Source organism: Neofelis nebulosa, chromosome 10 (assembly GCF_028018385.1).
Source record: "Neofelis nebulosa isolate mNeoNeb1 chromosome 10, mNeoNeb1.pri, whole genome shotgun sequence".
NCBI lineage: Eukaryota > Metazoa > Chordata > Mammalia > Carnivora > Felidae > Neofelis > Neofelis nebulosa.
The window spans coordinates 105,515,713-105,535,090 of record NC_080791.1 but is presented as its reverse complement, the minus strand read 5'-3'; the positions used below and the strand labels follow the sequence as shown (position 1 = coordinate 105,535,090).

At 58.1% G+C, this 19,378-nt stretch overlaps 1 protein-coding gene across 7 annotated transcripts; it reads right to left on the bottom strand.

The window, feature by feature from the left end:
* Nucleotides 1–10,777: 10,777 nt before the first annotated feature.
* Nucleotides 10,778–19,105, bottom strand: SAXO4 (stabilizer of axonemal microtubules 4). 7 transcript variants are annotated; one of them, XM_058689231.1, is made up of 14 exons: nt 18,970–19,101; nt 18,320–18,459; nt 17,602–17,800; nt 17,241–17,394; nt 16,387–16,515; nt 15,674–15,737; nt 15,108–15,220; nt 14,442–14,501; nt 14,220–14,306; nt 13,550–13,663; nt 13,373–13,467; nt 11,600–11,764; nt 11,050–11,131; nt 10,778–10,905 (listed from the first exon to the last, which is right to left on the bottom strand). In XM_058689231.1, exons 2-13 carry the CDS (start codon nt 18,426–18,428, stop codon nt 11,062–11,064), a joined length of 1,359 nt encoding a protein of 452 aa, XP_058545214.1. In that variant the 5' UTR covers nt 18,429–18,459; nt 18,970–19,101; the 3' UTR covers nt 10,778–10,905; nt 11,050–11,061. The 7 variants fall into 7 exon arrangements, with proteins under 7 accessions (XP_058545214.1, XP_058545215.1, XP_058545212.1 ...); XM_058689232.1 differs by having other exon boundaries at nt 10,778–10,897; XM_058689229.1 differs by having other exon boundaries at nt 10,778–10,875; nt 18,970–19,100.
* Nucleotides 19,106–19,378: the final 273 nt, after the last annotated feature.

Genomic DNA, 19,378 nt, shown 5'->3' with positions numbered 1-19,378 from the left:
GTTTTTTAAAATAAATTTTTGAAACGCAGAAAAAGTACAAAGCTCTCTGTGATAAACACGCCTGTGCCCAGTATCCAGCATTGACAATTGTTCACATTTTGTCACACTTGGTATACATCTATTTTCTTTCATATAAAGAGAAGAAAAGCAGTATATGTAACCCAGAAGTCTCCCTCCCGTGCTCCCACCCACGGGCACCCCTTCCCCACCAGGCTGACCTTGCCAAGGCCCCCTCTTTGGGGCCAGAACCCCTGTGGCTGCTGAGACTAGAATGAGATCATGGAGTGTAGGTATCGTGGGTTCTTAGAAAGCAAGGATTTGAGCCTATTGAATCCAAACCATGAAACAGTGGAGCAGGGACGGTGCTTAGCTCTGTTAAATGTCTGCAGGAAGTTAGTGATCCTTACCCTAGAAAAATGTGTGGAGGCAGGAACTCACCATTGATGTGCACAATTCCCACGGGCTCATGGTCTCCTGGGCTCTGGTCCAACTCCCTCATTTGGAGAAAAAGGAAATTGACGACGTCCTTCATGCCAGGCTCACTCCTCTGGTCTGCAGCCCTCCCCAACTTGAGTCCTTGCCTCCACTCAGGTATTCATTCAACAAACATGAAGCCCCTATGTGTATGTCTAGGCACTGGGGATGTCTGTGAATGTGAACATTATAGACAAAAACCCCTGACTTTGGGGGCACCTGGGTGGCTCAGTCAGTTAACATGTCCAACTTCGACTCAAGTCATGATCTCACAGTTGGTGGGTTAGAGCCCTGCATCGGGCTGTAAGCTGACAGACCCTCTGTCTCCCTCCCCTGCTCGCTCCCTCTCTCTCTGAAAAATAAACATTTTTTTAAAAATTAAAAAAAAAACCAACACAACCCTGACGTCGTAGAACTTATATCCCTGTAAGTGGAGATAGTCAACAAGCTGCATTCAGGCCACGGTCAGGCCGTGGAGGAGATAAAGCCAGAAAGAGACGGAAGGAGGATCGAGGGCCCCATTTTAAGTAGAGTGGTCAGGGAGACCTCATTGACCGGATGGTCTTGGAGAAAAGATGGGAAGGAGAGGAAGTAGACCACGCAGACAGATGTCAAGGGGAAATGCATCCTGGGCAGAGGGCGTGGCTGTGCCAAGACCCTGGGGCAGGAGTGCGCTGGGGCATTCTGGAGCAGCAGGGAGCCCGGGGACGGGGAACAAGGGGGAACGTGGTTACAGATGAGTTCAGAGACAGCTAGTGAGGAGGGGGCGGACCTCACTGGGTCCGTAGCCTTTGTGAAGGCTTTGACTCTGAATGGGAGGTCACTGGGGGGTTTCTTTGAGCAGAGAAGTGCCCTCGTCAATCTGACACATATTTTAACAGGATCCCTTTGGCTGCAGCTGCAAGGAAGGTGTGGGGAGGGGGGGAGGGAAGGAGTTTGTGCAACTGATGCACCTCTCACCTGGGTTCTCTTCCACAAGAGAATGATGGTTATCACTTACTGGCACCTGTAGGCTATCTCATTGATCTTTCACTGCAATTTTGCCAGGCAAGCACCCCTTCTTTGACTGCTGAGGAAATGCATTCAGCGAAGTAACTTGATCAAGGTTATGCAGCCGGGAAGGGGCAAAGCCAGTCCATCCTATTGCAAAGTCTGGACATCTCCTGCTGTGTCTCATGGTCTCCCTTGGTTGGGGGAAATTAGAGAAACCACCCAGCGTTGCCCAAATGACTGCTCCCATCCTCCAAACAGCAAAACGGCTGCCGGGACTGCCCTACTTGGAGACTTTGATCCATGGCCCCAGGGTTCCGTGTGTTTGAGCAGCTAGGGGCACCCTGGAAGCCACAGGACAAACCTAGGAACCTCAACCAATTTCAAGAGGGCAGAGCAAAGAAGTCCTCAAGTGCAGGGGTGGTGATCTGGGCTCAGGATTTGCCTATTAGCAAATTCCAGGTAGTCTCTGACCCATTATTAGACCAGAGCCCTTCCCTGGGTAGCCAAACACATGAGGCTAACTCAGCCTGCTCCCCAGACCTTCTAGAAACTAGAGGCTAGACATGATCTGAGGATCACATTCCCCTGGAACTTGAGCTCTGAGAGTGAGCTGCCTGGTCTGTTGAAAGGCGAGAGTTCTCTCCTTTCCCTTCTAGGGACGCCAGAGCTGGAGCAAAAGAGGCCAAGAGAGTGAAGGCCACACCTCCATGCCATGGACGGGAACCTGACCATCCTAAGGGGTTCTGGGCATGACAGCTTCTTCTCCAGGAAGAGGCCACAGTGGTCATGGCTAGCAGCTGCCCTTGCATTAATACATTCCTATGGGACGCCTGGATGACTCAGTCAGTTAAGCTTCCAACTTCGGCTCAAGTCATGATCTCACAGTTTGTGAGTTCGAGCCCCGCATCGGGCCCTGTGCTAACAAGTGCGGAGCCTGCTGGGGATTCTCTCTCTCCCTCTCTCTCTCTCTCTCTCTCTCTGCCTCTCCACCCCCTCAAAAAAATAAATATTTAAAAAAATGCATTTCTGGATCCGTGATCAAGGGCAAGCTGGGTCTTCTGCTCTAAGACTATAGATGACAGTCTCGAGCATGACCACCAAATACTTGCCCGGCCTGGCCCCCTTCCCTGTGGCAGAGGCTGCTGAGGGTCACGACTTCTGTTTTCCTCCTCTTCTCGCTGGGCGGCTAGCCCGCTACTTCTCCCAGGCCGATGGGGTGGGGCCCTGGATGGAGCACCGGGCCCGTGGAAATGGGCAGAAGTGATACATACCACATCCAGACACAACCCTCTATTCTTTGGGTTTCTGCAGTATTAAAGGTGGAAAGACCTGGATCCCCAACCCGCCACTTGGAGATGAGTGACCCATGTTAAACTGTGAGGCAAATGAGAAATACGGTTTCTTTAAGTTTATTTACTTAGAGAGAGAAAGAGACGGGGCATGCACACGAGTAGGGGAGGGGCAAGAGAGAGGGAGACAGAGAATCCCAAGCAGGCTCAGCGCTGTCAGCACCGACTCCAACACGGGGCTCGAACCCACGAACCGTGAGATCATGACCTGAGCCGCAATCCGGAGTCAGACGCTTAGCCAACTGAGCCAGCCAGGCGCCCTGAGAAACGCATTTTTAATATGTGTAGCCATTTGGACTTAGGGGCTGTTTGTTACAGAATCAGCCCGAACTGACTTGCATACTCCCTCTCAGTGTCCCACACACGCCAGCTTCTTTCCACCCCAGGATCTCTACACATGCTGGCTTCTCTTCTTCCTTCTCTATTTGGCTCACGTTCCTCATCTTTAAGGTTTCAGCTCCAACTTTCCTTGCTTGGAGAGTACTTCCAGGACCCTCCAGAGCCCGTCAAGCCTCCATCCTGTAGATTCTTGAGCTCCTACGTGTCTCCTTCAAAGTACTTGTCCCGATTGTAATTAAATAATCAGCTGCGGGTTACTTGATTGGAAAGTGTTTCCCCTGTTACCAGATACAAACTCTGTGAGGACAGGGACCTTATCCACTGATACGCCACACACTCAGCCCGGTGCCTGCGGCATTGTGCCTGCACGGCCAGCACGTGTGAGGCCCTCTCTTCCGCCTGAGCCACTCACCACCTCTGAACCTCGATGTTCACATCTGGAGGAGGAAGCCCAGGGCTAGGGCGAGGTGAGCAAGGCACAAAATTGAAGGGGGTGCCAAAGAAAACCTCAGTAATCCACATAAATAATAGTTCAATGCGATGGTTCTTGGTCCGAAATTAATGCAGAGAATCTACAATGAACAAAACCTTACAGTTTCAAATGAAGATAGGATCAGTATCATTGCCGTGATGAACCCCATTGGAGCCTTTGGCAAGAGGAAAAATCCATAGGTCTTGACCTGTCTTAAAGTGTTGGTATTTTGTTCACTGTGATTTTTTTTGCATTCACTTTTATTTTTTCAGCGACTGCACTACACTATTATTTATCTGGATTGCAGAGGTTTTTTTTGTTTGTTTGTTTGTTTTGACACTTTTCTAAATTCTGTGCCTGGGAGGACGTCTCCCTCACCTCACCCTACTCCCGGCCTTGGAATGGGCGCAGTCACCCCCTCTTGAAGAATTATCATGAAGCATCGGTGAGTAATATGAGACCTGGGGTTCGTCATTCTGAGATATTAACCAATGCTCCCCTGTAGACAATTTGCACACACCCATTCCCATCTGTCAGATACTAAATTGGCTTCCTATATTCCCTGCTCTCGCGCGCTCTCGGAGGGAAACTCAGAACAAAGAATCAAATCCTTGCCTTTGAGTTGCAAAAGACGCTTTGAAACCCGAGTTCAGACTATAGCCTTACGGGAGCTGGGTTTTCAGACAGAAATCTTTTGTGTAGGTCCAAAAGCTTGGCTTTGAACTTGGAGAGCGGGGAGTTGATGCCAGAAGCCCTGGAGTGGGCCAGCATGTGTCATCACAGGGGCCAAGATCCCACCCAAAAAGAGAGAAGGGCTCAACCAGTATGTGGGAGAGAAGGGGCAGAGTTGCCCCCCTACAGATGGATGGGTACATCGCGCAAAAGTGCTCAGGCTTCACTTGCTCTGGGCTAAGGCAGAGGGTGGCATGAAAACCATTCCAGGAACACTTAGGGGACACCAGGGCAGGGGGAATCCACAATTTCCTTACCAAGTGTGGCCTAAGAATGTATCAGGCTTCCCACAAGTGCCCCTGTCTGGATGGAGAAGGCTCAGGAGAGTCAAAATTGAGGTGAGCTCGCCCCTCCCCTGAACCCTCTACCCTTGAACTGCTGTCTCGTGAGAGAGAGCATCTAGAAGTTTCTGCACCTCTGAGATAGACTTGGCGTGCTGACAGCAGCTGATAGACCTCGAGGGGCTGCATGTGCGGCCCCGCTGGAGGCTGGTTCACAGAACCCTGGCAACCAGAGCTCAGAAGGTCCCAGCTGCTTCGGGGCAGGTGCGGGGGGGACACGTGTGGATTGACCAAAACCCACAAAGATCACAGTGGAGGGTCCACATCTCCGGGAGAGTCCACGTAGGTGGCTGCCTGCCCCCCAAGAGCAAGCTCCACACGCTGCTAAAGAGGACAGGAAAGGGAGGAGGGGCAGATTGGATTTGAGTCCCGAATGGACAGAGTTTAAATTCAGAGGGGTTGAGGAAGCTGGCCTGGAGGCCACCGATGGACGTCTTCGCTAAGTTCAGTTACAGACACACCACGGTGCGTTTCCGAGCTCCTGACTAGGTGTCTGTGAGGTCCACACCCGCCGTGCAGATGGAGCCACGTACAGTGGAACCCCGGCCCAGGGGGCGCCTTTGCATCAGCGACCTCGCAGGTTGGTAGACCAGTAGGGAAGTTGAGGGAGGGGATCTGTCTGTTCCCCATGTCTCCCAGAGTGTCCTTGAAGGCAAGCAGCATCCCTGCGCAGTGCCTAAGGCATTGCACAAACGCTCGCTTCCTTCTCGTTGGTAACCCGGATGTGAAGGATATTTGAAATCCCCGGACCCCTCAGCATTCTTCTTCGTCGGACGATCCCAACTGACTCAGGAAACAGAACCCGTTGCCTCCTGTGGAAGGTGAAAATGCCGGAAACGAACTCACTGTCCCAGCTTCCTTGGCAAGCTGGGTGCAGGCATGGGACCTCGGAGCCACCCAGCAGAAACGCGCCCACCCTTGATCTGGAATCGGAAATCTGAGCTGCGGAGCAGAATCCCTTCTGAGGCTCGGCGGGGGCATCGGCAATGGGGGAGGCAGGCTGTCGCCGGGCGCCCGGGCTCCGGGGACGATTTTGACCCCCGTTCTTGGCTGGGTAGCGTCCACGCTTTGTTCTCCAGTCTACCTAAAGATTCCGGGAGCTCGGAAATCCTTGTAGTAAGCTCGTCTTCTGCTTCCATTAGCTGAAGTCGGTTTCTGTTACTTGCAGTGTGGAGCACTAAGGGGACCACACGGTCACAGTGGAGGGTCCGCTGTCCCACACTCCAGGGTTTTCACTGCGGTACCCAGGAGTGGCCACACTGCCAGATGCCTTGGATACGCTCAGGAGTCCGTTTGCCCGTGTTCTTTAAAGCCTCCTGCCCCTGGTGCCAGAGCCCTCCAGGACAACGTGTTTCTGCGGCAAGGGTCTTGCCACAGGGACCACCCCTTGTCACTGGGGCCACAGTAGGCATGCTGGGGCCCAGAGTCCCATAAAGTCTTGCCTGGACACAGCTCCTTCAGCACCACCCAGTGTCTCTCTGAGGATAGCTGGGCTAGGCCGATGTCCTTCTGACCTGTCCCTTTAACCTGGGGACCTCTGAGGACATACGCACGCTAACACACACTCCTACTCACACGTTCCCCCTTCAGCCAAAGAAAACCAAGCCCCACGCCTTGCTGGCTGCCAAGGAGATGCCCGGTTCTCCTAGGAAGCTTCCAGGCCCCGACTTCAGCCCACTTAAGGGCCCCAGGTCAGTGATACCATGGGGAAGGCCTTGTGTTCAGAGCGCAGAGACCCGAGTGTGTGCTCACCAAGCTGCGTGGCTTGGGAGGCTGTCTCGTCTGTCTGGCCCAGGTTAACTGTTATGACAAAGGTCTTTCCAGGAGTGAAGCTTTACGATTCCAAGAACGTTCTTGGCAGAGCAGCCTCGTGAGAAGCAAGGAGTGTCCAAAGGCCTGAAAGACCGGCAGGCTCTCCTCTGACCTTGAACGGAAGCCCCCAGGTGGGGGAAGGGGGGTGGGATCCTGGGTCCCGCTCCTCCTCTGCCCTTGTGTATTTGACAGTTGGGAAAATTTCCTCGAGAATGGGTGGCCCTCCAGATGGTCCGAGAGGAAAGTGGGGATCGGATTCTGAGTTTCAGGCCCTCCATCTGTCTGGGTTTAGCAAACCCACGGTCCTTCCCACGCAGGCTTCCTCCTAACCCCCTCCCCCACCCCCCCGGGGGCCTCTAGTTCCCACAGACAGGTGCCTTTTCCCAGCTGGCCAGCTGTCAAGCTTGTGAGCTGGTGGCTCTTCCTGTCACCACGTGACCCGGCCAGATGGTACCTGTCAACATCAGCTGCCACAGTGCCATGATGGGCAGCGGCCTCACACACGTCCCCGTGCGTCAGGAGTGGGGCCCGATGGCGTGACATCCAGCGTTCCTCCCAATCCTGCCGTCCCATCAGCCCTCGGGCCTCCACACCCCCACACCGCGGCTGTCAGCACAGCACCCACCTGCACCCCCAAACTACCCCCCCCCGAGGGAGGCCCCTCCGTGTTCTTGCTGAGAAAATGAAGGCCCACGGAATATTCCCAGCACCCAGCAGGCTGTGGGGGCTTAATAAAGTTAATCATCATCATTGTACACCTCAGAACGGCTTCTAGAATATCCGCGGGGAGGGGAAGGAAGCTTCTGGTAGCAGCTACAATCAGCACCCACTAAGAGTGACTCACCTCAACACCCAAGCCCTGGTTTCCAGGTGAGGGAAGAGGCAGGCCGCTTGCCAGAGAGCCTGGCAGGAGTTGGCCTTGGGGACACGACAGGAGCGGCCTAGGCCTCCTGGCTGTGCAGGTGGATTATGCACCCAAGAGGGGGCTGCTCCTGGACAAGGGTCCTGAGGGCGCCTGTCCCGGGCCACGCGGGACGAGACGACGGCCAGACCCCGTGAGTGTCCCAAGTCCCCACTCCTATGTGGGCCTCTGGTTCCTCTGCTCCAGCATCAAGCCAGCTACTGTTCGCCAGCCAAGCACTCGATACCTGTCATTTGTTTAGCCTACGACGTGGGTAATGCTATTAACTGCAGCTGAGAATGGTCAAGTGGCCTCCCCGGCGGGTGGCAGGCTGTGGAGAGCTGGGTACGAACCCAGGCCGTCTCCAGAGCTCATGTCAGGACAGCTTTGCTCCGCTGCCTGCCTGGGCCCAGGGAGAAGAAAGGGCTCTGGGCTGAGGCCGGCTGCGGCTGGGCCAAAGACTCACGTCTCGGAGGGCAAGGGGACGGGGCCTCCCCAAACGAAGCCACGTTATCCGCGCCCGCACTCACCTGAGAGCACGGAGCAGGTGTGCTGTGGCAAAGGCCAGCACTTCAGTGGGGTTTCAGTAACCTGAGTGGCCACGGCGGGGAAAGTATCTACTCCTCCTCCCCTGGGGACACAGAGAGGTTTGCACCGACCGGATCCTGGTCTTGGGGCCAGTGGCGGGGGGGCACGGGGGGGGGGGTCAAGATTAGAATGTGAGGCCCTCAGGACAGGACAGGGGAGTTTGGTTGGGGTTGGTCAGAGGGTGGGCACGGTTGAGGGGAGGGCAAGGGGGCACATACAAAGAGAAGAGGCAGCCCGGAGCCTTAAAACTCAGAGGTCCTGCAAGGTCACAGCTGTGGCATCTGTGCAAGGGGTGGGGGGTAGGCACAGCAGGGTCTCAGCTGCTGGCCTGTACATACGCAGGAAGCCTGGATGACTGACATCCTGGGACTAGGGCAAGTGACACCCAGAAGCTCAAATCTGGTGCTCCGCTGACAGGCAGTGTTCATTCACTCGGTCGTTCATTCATTCATTCATTCTCTAATACTTCCTGAACACCTGCAAATGTGCCAGGCACTGTCCTGGGCTTTGGAGTCTCCACTGTGAACAAGACAGACGTCCTCTGTGGCTTTGTTGAGCCCCATCATTGAGGAGGAGGTCAAAGAAGGGCTCCCTAGCCTTGAGCTGGCCCCTGCACTGTGCCCTTGCCCACGGCCTTGCCCCTTACAGCGCCCACAACTGGCCGTGCTGCCCGTTTAATTCACGGTCCGGCTCACACACCCTCCCCCACGGGGCCTGCTCTGAGAAACCTAGCGGGGTGGGCAGAGGCCAGGAAGGCGGGTGTGATTCGGAGGCGACTCACACCCCCACCAGGCTGCTGCCACTCCGGGCTCCGCCCTCCCGCACTTACCAGCAGGCCCCCACCCACAGATCTTGCTGCTGCGCGACCCGTGGCCGATGGCGCCGCCTCTGTGTCTGTCTCCTCATCTAGAAGATGGGGACATCCGTGCCCTGTACCAGGCAGGACTTCTGGAAACATCTAGGCTAGGCGTTGGGTCCTCTTGCACCCGCTTTCTGCCACCGCATGCCCTGGGTCACCCCGCCCTCACACAGCCTCTTGGGTTGGGGTCCAGGATCCAAACGGAGAGGTCAGGATGGGGCTCCTGGAGAGAAGCCACAGGGGGCGAAGGCAGGAGCTAAGGGGAGCAGAGGGGCGCTGCTCAGCCCCCTCTCTGGGGTGGAGTCCTTAGCTCCCAGCTCAGGAAACAGCGTGGGGTGGCCCCAGCTCACCCGGCCTGGAAACTGGGTGCCGGACAATGGGAGGGGGAGGCCGTGGAGAGAGCGCGTCATCAGTCTCCAATGTCCCTGACACCATATCCCTTACTGAGTCAGACAGAGGAGGGGTGAGCAGGAAACCTGAGCTGTAAAAGGACACTGGAGGGGAAGAAAGAAATGGAGATGTGAAGCGGGGTGTGTGTGTGTGTGTGTGTGTGTGTGTGTGTGAGACCGTGGGCTGGAGGGGCTGGTTGATCTCTTTCCCACCCCCGACCTCACCGTGGCCAGGCCACAACGGACACCCAGCCCAGTTGGCCAACCCCTGATTTGGTAACTTGCCCCCAGTACCGGAGGCCATGGACCCGCAGGACGCACCCACAGTCTGGGCGGCTGTCACTGGGTCCTGAGTCTGGCTGGGTTTGTAGCTGAGAGACTCTCTGTCCCCAGTCCCCTCCTCCAGTGCTGGAGCCAGCTGGAGCCACCCACATCCCACATGGAGCCCCAGCCAGGCCGAGTGAGGACAGCCCCCCGGGGCCTACCACTCAAGACTGCTGGTACACCCAGGCCTGGGGGGGCCAGCAGTGCGGCTCACAGATACCCACTGAGGGGTGGGGGAGGGGGCAGCCGCTAGACCACTGAGTCTGCCCCTCTGCACGCAGGCCAGCCTGAAAGGTGCAGGGGACAGCCAAGCCTGGGGCTGCTGCTGCCTCTCTACCCTGGGGACCTCAAGCCACTCGTGCACTCTTTCTGGGGCCAGAGTCCCCTTAATATAAGGAGGAGATGGTGCTGGTGGGGCCACAGCATACAGTTGTATAGTTGTGCACTGTGCAAATGCACCTGGCGGAGGGGACAGGCACTGAGAGGCAGCACAGGTTCTGCCTTGCCGGCCCCGGTGTTAGGCTACAGCTTCTGGAGGAAGGAAGGCGTTTACTTCCCAAGAGAAGTTCCCTCTTGAGGAGCGGTGGGCGGAGCGGGGGGTGGGGGACACTCGTTTTAATTCTCACAAAAGGGCTGCCCTGAGGCACCAGGTTTTTCAACCAGCCTCCACTCCTTCCTGTGTCACTGTCCAGGTGTCCATCCAGTTGCAGACCTCTCTCCATCCGTCTCTGGGGAGAGATCTCTATGACTGCCTTCCCCTCGGTCCTCCCTTCTCTTTTAAACCAACCAGTGTGGGACTCAGAAGGACCCTGGAAGTCCTGCTCAGATTCCCCTGCCCCATTTTATAAACATATTCTTCCTAGACCTGTCTCTGTCCCCACTCTGCCTCCCCCTACTCTGTCCCACCTGCTCCCTCCTGAGGCTTCCTCCCCCCCCCCCCCCCCCCCCCCCCGCCAACACTGACTGAGCCCTCAGCACAGGCTATAGGAGACCCCTTGACCGAAGAGGAAACTGTGTCTGGGTCCATAGCATCACAGTGAGTCCAACACGACCTCCCTGACTCCTCCCTGACTCCAGAGTTGGCCCTGCCGCCCGCCCCCCCTCTCCCCCCCACCACCACCGCCCCGGCCACCCAACTGCAGCACTCTGGCCGCGCCCTCCCCAATCCTTCCCCAGCTCCCCTGGCAGGGACTAGACGTGCTGACCCGCTTCAAGGCTCTTTATTTCATTAGGAAAGTAGCCAGGGGAGTCCCAGCAGGGGAAGGGATGGGAATCCGCTCCTGTCCAGCTGGGTTGGCAAACCTGTGGGGAGCGGAGATGCCCCCTGAGGGGCTGCAGGGTGGCTCTGGGCACTCCTCCACCCTGAGAGGTCCCCAGTCTCCCACCCCCCCCCCAACTCTGGGACAGGGTCTCCATCAGGGCTTGCTTGTCCCAGGGCAGGGGAAGTGGGGCCGGCCCCGCAGGGGAGCCCCTTACCCAGACTCAGGCTCAGCTGGATGTGGCAAAGTGGCTGCTGGGAGGCACAGCTCGGTAGAAGGGGTCCTCCGAGATCAGGGTTCTGCAGGGGAGGGGGGAGCGGTGCTGGGTGGGACCTTCTGCTCTGCCTGCCCCTCCCCTGGGGCAGCCTTCAGCCCGGTTGGCCAAGCCACAAACGCTCTTTGCCCGCCAACTCTGGGCCACTGTCTTACAAATGTAATTTGGGGGAAACTGAACTGAGCCGAAAGGAGTCAGAGTGAGGCTGAACCACAGTCCATTCAGCTTTGTCCCCACCCCCCACGCAGCCAGGCAGGGAGCAGGTGCTGGCCTCCAGGATGGGGATAGGAACAAGGAGGGTGGAGGGCAGCCCCCACAGAGGGAGGGGTCACTGGGGAGAGGGGGGTAGCAGGAAAAGCAGTGAACAAACCTGAGAGAGGAAAGGGGCCTCTCAGACAGACAGACGGATGGAGGGAGGGAGTGAGGGAGGGCAGAAGCTGGGGAAAGGCCTGGATTCAGCAAAGGGCAAAGCGGGGGAGAGAGGGCCAGCTACCTTCCCACGTGGGGGTGCAGGCGCCGTAGGCTCTCCGTGGGGGTGGGGGTGGCCTCCATGCGGGTGACCAGCTGGTTGAGGGCGTAGCCTCCAGGCTTCTGGGGCTGGATGCCACCTCGGGTCCAGCCTTCCCGGTCCAGACCCTTAGGGATGTTCTCAAAGTACCTGCAGCACAGGGAGGGGGTTCTTGGCTATAAGTCGGCCTCTGCCCACCTCTGCGGCCTCTCTGCCCTTCCGGGATGGGAATCTTGAATCCAGCAGGGCAGACTGCCTCCGATCCCTCCAGCTTCTTTACCTTTGCCCACGCTGTGCCCTCTGCCGGGCACTCCCTGAGCCCCTGCCGTGAGCTGGATGGCCCTCCTTTGTGCAGCCCCCCATGCCAAGCCAGCACTTGGGAACATAAAGGACCCTTTAAGTGCGCCTCCCTCCCCGGCCTGTGAACACCTCAGGGGTGGGGAGTGGAGACCCCCTCCTTCGTTCCTCTCCAGGGGATCCACTTGGCTTCCGTTTTGCTACTATTCACTGAGCACTGGGCCAGGCTCTGAAAGTGCCCGGAGTATGATGTGGGCCCCGCCCTGGGGCTTACAAAGTAGGGGTGCAGACAGGTAAGTGGGAAAATCAGTGGTTACCACCCCTGGGGAAGGGCAGCGTGCCTGACAACGGGCAGGAGCTCAGGAAAGCCGAGGCGGGGGGGGGGGGGGGGGGGGGCGGTGGGAGAAGGACCCCACAGAGCTGGCTGGGGCAGAGGTTCTGCCAGAGCAGCCACAGGACGAGGGCATTTGCAGGGACACTGTTGTCCCCCAAAACCCAGAGTGAGTCTCAGCCCCTCCCCCTCGCCCTCCGTGGGACCTGGAGCAGATCACGGCTCTGCCGTGTGGCTTCGGCGTCACTTCCCCCCTCTGAGCTTCAAAGTCCACATCCCAAAGAGGGGAGTTAGCCCGAGGATGGGAGGCATCTTGGGAGACCAAGGAATTGGGGGGCAGTGTGCACACAGGCGGACACACAGAGGGCAGATGTTGTGCTAGGAGGCTTTTGTCCAGAAAATTACACCTCCTTGATCCCACCCCTGTAATGCCCTCCCCATCCAGTCCTGGCCCCAGGAGCCCTTCCCAACGGCTCTGGGGCCACTTCCTCCTGGAAGCCCTCCCTGATGCTCGGCACAGAGCTTACTTTCTGGGGAGCACAGAGCCCGCCTGCCATGGACTGGATGTAGGATCTTAGCAGATGGGATATTGTCCCACCCAGGCTCCCTTGAGCCCCCTTGTTCTCCCCCCGCCCACCAGCCTGGGCATCGATGGCCTGCATTGCATCAGAGAGCAGTGCAGAGGAAGGCGTCCCAGAGGCTGCTACAGCTCCCTTTGCCTGAGCAAGGAGGTACCGGGGATTCTTAGTATGGTCCCTGGGGACAGCCCTTAACTAACGACCGATAGGTGTGGAGGTATCAGCCCCCTAGCTCTCTCCCCGCTTGGCTGGGATGATCCCGGGTTGTGTGTCTGCACCGTTTTCTGGAGTCTTCCCGCGGGATATCTGGCTGATACCACACTCGCTCGGGGCTGCCTTCCTCTCCCCATACCACTTTCCCACTCCCCCACACTCCCCAGTAAGAGGCTGGCACTCAAATCCTTGGCTGCGGGGCTGCTTCTGGGGGAACCCACATTGATTCAGTGTTGGTCTACCTCACAGACTTGTGAGCTCGTGACTTGTCTCAGTGTCTGTCTACAAACTGCACGTCAGCGTCACGGCCGTCGATTTGCACAGGGAAGGGGGGCTTACCCTTGGTTGTAGGTGGTCAGGTACTGATTATCCATGTCTGGGTCATAGGGGCTCCGGATGTAGCTGGGGTTGTTAAGGCTGAACCCTGTGGGCTCCTGCACAAGAGGTATAGAGGGGACGTGTCAGGCCGGGGATGGGGTGGAGATTCGGGAGTGGGGCTGGGCACCCCGGCCTCACCTTGTTTCCCACAGTCTCCCTGCCAAGCAGGGCAACGTTGGTCTGTTGCACCCGCTGGGGGGGCTGGAATTGCCCGTGGCTCACGCTGCTAGGCCGTGGGCCGGGTGGGGGCACCTGCAGAGGACAGAGCCACAAGAAAGGTGGCCGGGTGGCCAGGGCGAGGCAGCAAGGATAGAGGGAGCGTAGGCAGATGTGGCCCTGGGGCCTCGCCCTTCCCCCTCCTGACAAACCAAATTCCTGGTTTGAAAGACACCCCTCGGGATGCCTGGGTGGCTCAGTCGGTTGAACGTCCGACTCTTGGTTCCGGCTCACGAGCCATGAGTTCGAGCCTTGCGTCGGGCTCTGCACTGGTAGTGCGGAGCGTACTTGGGACTCTCTCTCTCTCTGTCTCTGCTTCTCCCCTGCTCATGCTCTCCCTCTCTCCCCCTCTCTGTTCCTCTCTCTCTCTCTCTCTCTCTCTTTCAAAATAAACAAAAACAAAAACAAAGACACGCCTCACTTTCCAGCTTCCTAGGCCTTTACTCCTCCACCAGGACGTCCAAAACATTCTTCCCATTCTTTAGTGCCCAAATGCCACTGCACCCAAGAGACCTCCCTGTCTCCTCCCGTAGAGTGCTCCTGCTCTGAGGGAGCACCACCACCCCCACCCCCCCCGCAGAAGGCCACTCACTCTGGGGTTCAGCAACCTCTCATTCACTCGGCTGTAGCCTGTTTCCCGCTCGGAGCCTCTGGCCAGCACAGGCAGGAACTCATCCCCCTGTGGCAGGAATGCAGCCACTGGTACATGGCGTGCCTGCTCCCCCCACACCCTTCCAGGTAGTGTCCTAATGGCCCCACAGAAGGACCCCAGGCTGTGGGTCAGACAGCCCTCACCCCCACCAGCTCAGCTTACACGAATGTGGGTCATGGGGAGAAAGTCGGACCTGGTGACGCTCCGGCCAGGGTGGAGGACCTGGAAAGAGGCCCCCAGAGGAACATAAGCAGCGGCCCCTTGTCCTGCGTGCAGGGGAGGGCTCACAAGTGGGTATCATTGGGGCAACTGAGAAAAGGGAAGAGTTTGGGGAGAACAATGCTGAACGGGAATCAGCAGGCCAGGGCTCTGGTCTGAACTCGTGTCCAAACATTGGCTCTCTGCCCCTTCTCCTCTTTGGACCTCAGTCTCCTCATCCATAAAATGGGGCTGTGGGGGAGGGGGCTGGACCAAAGCGGTGGTTTTTACCCACACTCGTTCGTCTTGTGTTTGAACAAAGGGTTCCGCAGCTCACACTTTTATTTTTTTTAATTTAAAAAAATTTTTTTTTAACATTTATTTATCTTTGAGACAGAGCATGAACGGGGGAGGGGCAGAGAGAGAGGGAGACACAGAATCAGAAGCAGGCTCCAGGCTCCGAGCTGTCAGCACAGAGCCCGACGCGGGGCTTGAACTCACGGACCGTGAGATCGTGACCTGAGCTGAAGTCGGACGCTTAACCGACTGAGCCACCCAGGCGCCCCAACTCACACTTTTAAAGAAGCTAGAAGTCACCCTGAGGTCCTAGTGGGCAGCAGCCTGACTTACCGGGTCCCCAGGGACGGTCTGGGAGGGTGGCTGGAAGCCAATGGGGTTATTGGTAGACTCTTCGGTGAAGCCAGTCTCCTCTTTGGAGCCAATTGATATCTTCTGCAAGAGATCTGCAAAAGACATCCCCCCTGTGCTGTCCCCAGCCCCACTCCAGCCACCTGGCCCTGCCCACATGGCCTCCAGAGGCTCAGTGTCCCAGCCAGTGGGCACAGAGCTGGCTCCAAGGGTCTGGAGGCCCAAGCTACAGGATCGTGGGCATCTGGAAGACTTCAGAGTCCAAGATAGACAGCGAGAGGGGAGAGGAGAAGAGGAGAAGGAAGGGCAGGGCTGATGGGCCAGGAGGCGTCTATGGTCAGGTTCAACAGCCCTCCTAAGCGTGTGAGGTGTCCTTGGGGGATTGGCACTAAGGCACGTCTCCCCCTAGCTGCCTGTGTGTCCTTTTTTCTCCCGCTGGTGCCTTCTTTGTCCTGTGCCAGCTCATCCGGGTCCCCTGGCGTCTCTCCTAGGGCTCAGGTGTAGGGTAATATAGTGGGAGAGAGGCGTGAGCTCAGACGTGTGCCTACCTGGCTGGTTTGAAGTCTCCTTGAGATACTTGGAATTGTACTCAGAAGTCATGAAGCGCGGGCCCTGGAACACAGAAGGTGAGCCGGGGGGGGGGGGGGGGGGGCGTAAGAGAGAACAGGGCCCACGAGGCGGCTGGTGGCAGTGGTGGCTCTTCAGTTATCTGTGCTCTGAGTAGACCTGTGTGGCCTGTTCTGAGCAGGGAGGGCCAGCACAGCGCTCCTGACCCAAATCTGTCTCTTATGGGGCATCCGAGCCCCATATATTCCACCATGAGAACACGGTTCCCCTGTGGCAGTGCCAACTGTGACATCCCACACTGGACTCCCAGGAATGAACAGGGGGCCCAGAGCCCTGGGACCCAGACTAGGAGGGGGCCCAAAGCAAGGAGAGAGGCTGAGGGAAGAAAAATGGGTGCTTACTTCACAATTCACCGCCCAAGGCTGAACAGGTCTGCATGGGAGAGGGGAGGGAAGGGGCCCCTGGGGTTAAATCCCAAGACACGAGTAAGGAAGCCTGGGAGGACCGCTCTGATGCAGTCTTGGAAATAACAAATGACCTTGGCTCTCCCCACTGTTTCTAGGTATGCTGAGTCCACCTTTATTTAGCTGGCTTTCAGGGTGAGTCAGAGCGGGTACGGGTCTCCGGGAGGGGAAGGGGGTGGGTCTGGCCCCTCTGCCCAGGGCACAGCCCTTACTGGGGGCTGCCCACTCACATGCCGGGAGTTCTCCCACTCCAGCGAGCCCTTGCCCTGCTGCTGGTGAAGCAGGGGCATGTCCCTGGGTTCCAGCCCTATGATGGCCTGCGGCCCATAGTCCTGGGTGTCGAAATGGACCTTCCTAACCTGGGAGGGAGAAGCGGCCAGTCACTCTCCAGGTGAGGCGATGGCAGTCACTTCTCGACTCTGATTCTGCCCTTGACCCCTATGGAGTATCTGTAGCCCGAGAGGCCCCTTCATAATGAAGTTGGGTCACGTCCCTCCTTTGCTCAGAGCCCTGCAATCTTCCCACTGCACTGGGAATAGAATCCCATGGCCTGACAGCCACCCGCGAGGACCTCGGCTCCTCACTTGGCTGCAGCCATCTGCCTCCCTGCTGTTCTTTGTCACATCACACACTCGCACCGCAGGGCCTTTGCACGTGCTGTCTGCGCTGCCTGGAACTCTCTCTCTCTCACAGCGCTGCATTTAGAGGCACACTAACCTCCCTTGACTCTTTGACTCACGTCCCCATAGCAAGCTCTTTTCCGACCCTCCTGCTTTGCCGTTGCAACCCCTTCACTTCTGCTGCACCCCCTGCCTTCCCCCCCCCCCCAGCACTTGCACCTTCATATATAGAAGAGACGTTCAGAACAATCTGGTTGAATGAATGAAGGTGGTAAAGGTGATTCGACTCCCAGCCCCCACGTGGCTCCCCTGTGCCCAGTCATCTCAGCCTTGACCAACCCTTGGTGGTGCAGTTCGCCCTGCCGGAGGGATCTTCACCCTTTCTTCCCTTCGGCTCTTCCTCTACCCCAGCCTTGGGCTCCCCCTCTCCCCCCACCGGGGGTTGCCCCTAGCCCAGCACTGACCTCTTTAGTGGGGGTCGCCTCGCTGGGCTTCTCCCGAGAATAGCCAGAGATGGTCTGGTGTATGTTCCAGGGCAGTGGGTATGTGCCATCAGGCACCTCCAGGGGGCGGTAACTCTGACTGGTCACTGACTGGAAATTGGGGCGGACTTGTTCCCTGAGGGTGGGGCAGGTAATCGGGAGGGATTACCACCAGGGCCACGTGGAAGCTGCTGTGCTTATCTCTAGAAGCTTCCCACTCCCCTCGAACCTCCCGCAGGAGTCCACCTGCCTTTGGGCCCCAGGCTGGGCGCTGCGCCCCGAGTGCCCCAGGGTCCCAGACCTAGGCCGGGCAAGGGTCAGGGCGTCTGTGCACGGAGCTTACAGTGGGTCTGATGAGCTTCGATGGCCCTGAGAGCTAAGGCTCAGCGGAGCAGGGGGTGAGAAGGGATTGTACGGACCGTGCCCCATGGCCGGGTTGTCCAGGGCATCAAGATTGGCCTGGTATGAGACCACAGGACGGTAATTTGATTTGTAGCCTGTGCCTTCATGACTGCCCATGCGGGGCCTGAACTCCTCCTGACCTGTCAGAGGGGGAGCGAGAAGACAGGACCAAGGGTCATCGGAGTGGAAAAGCAGTGAGCAGGGCCTCCCAGCAACCCTCCCCCCTCCACACACACACACACACACACACACACACACACAGGGGCCCAGGCCCCTTGGGATGGAGAAGGCATAGAGCCAGGGGCTGGAACAAGTGTGACAGGAGCCATGAAAGCTTGGCCCTTCGAGACCGTGGCAGCAGGAAATAGAAACGACGAGGTGGGGACAAGGTCAGTGTGGCAGAATCACAGGATGGAATGGGGGGGGAGGGGGACGGGGACAGCAGGGCAAAGCCAGCCCAACAGTACAGGTGTGGACACAGTCCTTGGGAGGCTCACGGTCCTTGGGAGGTTCCTTGGGGGACCTCGGCGTGCTGGAGTCGCTCCGAGTGGTGACAGTCTGGACAGGCTGCTCCTCTCCCAGTGGGAGGGCCTCCTCCCATCCTGCCTCGGGTCCGGGAAGGGGGGGTGGGGGGGGCTCCTGCCCAAAGGGGTCCTCACCATAGGCTGTGCAGTAGGTGGTGGCGTGGAATTTCAGGGGATCCGTGCAGCCTCCTGAACTCATCTTTACGTAAGGGGACACAACCCCCAAGGGGAGTTTCCCCATCATGATGCTGTGGGGCAGGGCCCCGAGGGGGGGGGCACCTAGGAAGGACACACAAGGAGCCCCATCAGGTCAGCAGCGCAAAGGGCCCGAGCCTGGCTCAGGCCCGGACTGCGGAGACCATGGAGGTGAAGCTCGAGCCCCACCCAGCCAGTGCCTTCCCCTTCGGCCTGTCCCTCTCCACCGACACCCGACACCCGCACCCCAAAGAAAAGAGTCCTCGTTGTCAACCCTTCACTCGTATGCACTCGTTTCGCCTTCCCCACACCTTGTTGTCGTCTCCCCAGGGTATAGCCGGGAAACCGAGCTTCCAGAAGATGAAGAATTCGCTCATAATAGGTGGCCGACTGCCAGCTCCTGATCTCAATCCCCTCATGGCCTCCTCTGCGGACTGAATGGACAGACACCCTCCCACCTGGGGATTCCTGGCCCCCCGGGCTCCAGAGCTCACTCCCAGCCCCGGGCTCGTCTCTCCCCCAGCTCCTGGGCCTTGCTGGAGGAAGTTGGCTCAGCCCTCCTGGGGCCCAACCACAGCTGGCCCCACCCTCACCTGCCCTCTGCTGTGGCTCTGAGGTCTGGCGAGAGAGGCTTCGGGAGGCAGGAGCTGCTCCAGAGAAGCCCAGGCCCTCTGGGAGGTGGCCAGGCCAGGAGAAACAGTGTGTTGCCTAGCAACCGGTGCCTAGCAACAGCGTCCCCACGCCTCGGAAGCCCTTCTAGAGCCCCGGGCCCACTGAGAGGCTGACCTGGCCAGGATGGGGGGTGGGGGGCGCTGCCCAGGCAAGGTCCTGCCTCCTTTGGTCCCCACCCCCCACCACCGGCTTCCCTGGGCAGAGCTGGGCAGAGTTGCTGTCTGAGTGACAAGAAATTAAAGATAATCTCAAACAACCACTCACGCTTATTGGGTATGCACTCCTCGGCAGATGCTTTACATCCTTTATCTCCAGTGCTCTGAGTGG

What these genes read in the sequence shown, in the direction of transcription:
- SAXO4 (XM_058689231.1), bottom strand. Translation starts at nt 18,428, where the DNA reads ATGATGGGGAAACTCCCCTTGGGGGTTGTGTCCCCTTACGTAAAGATG. An exon ending in CACCTACTGCACAGCCTATG is followed by an intron (nt 17,801 to 18,319) that starts GTGAGGACCCCT and finishes CCCCTCTGACAG; the next exon opens with GTCAGGAGGAGTTCAGGCCC. An exon ending in AGACCGTCCCTGGGGACCCG is followed by an intron (nt 14,502 to 15,107) that starts GTAAGTCAGGCT and finishes GCCTCTTTCCAG; the next exon opens with GTCCTCCACCCTGGCCGGAG.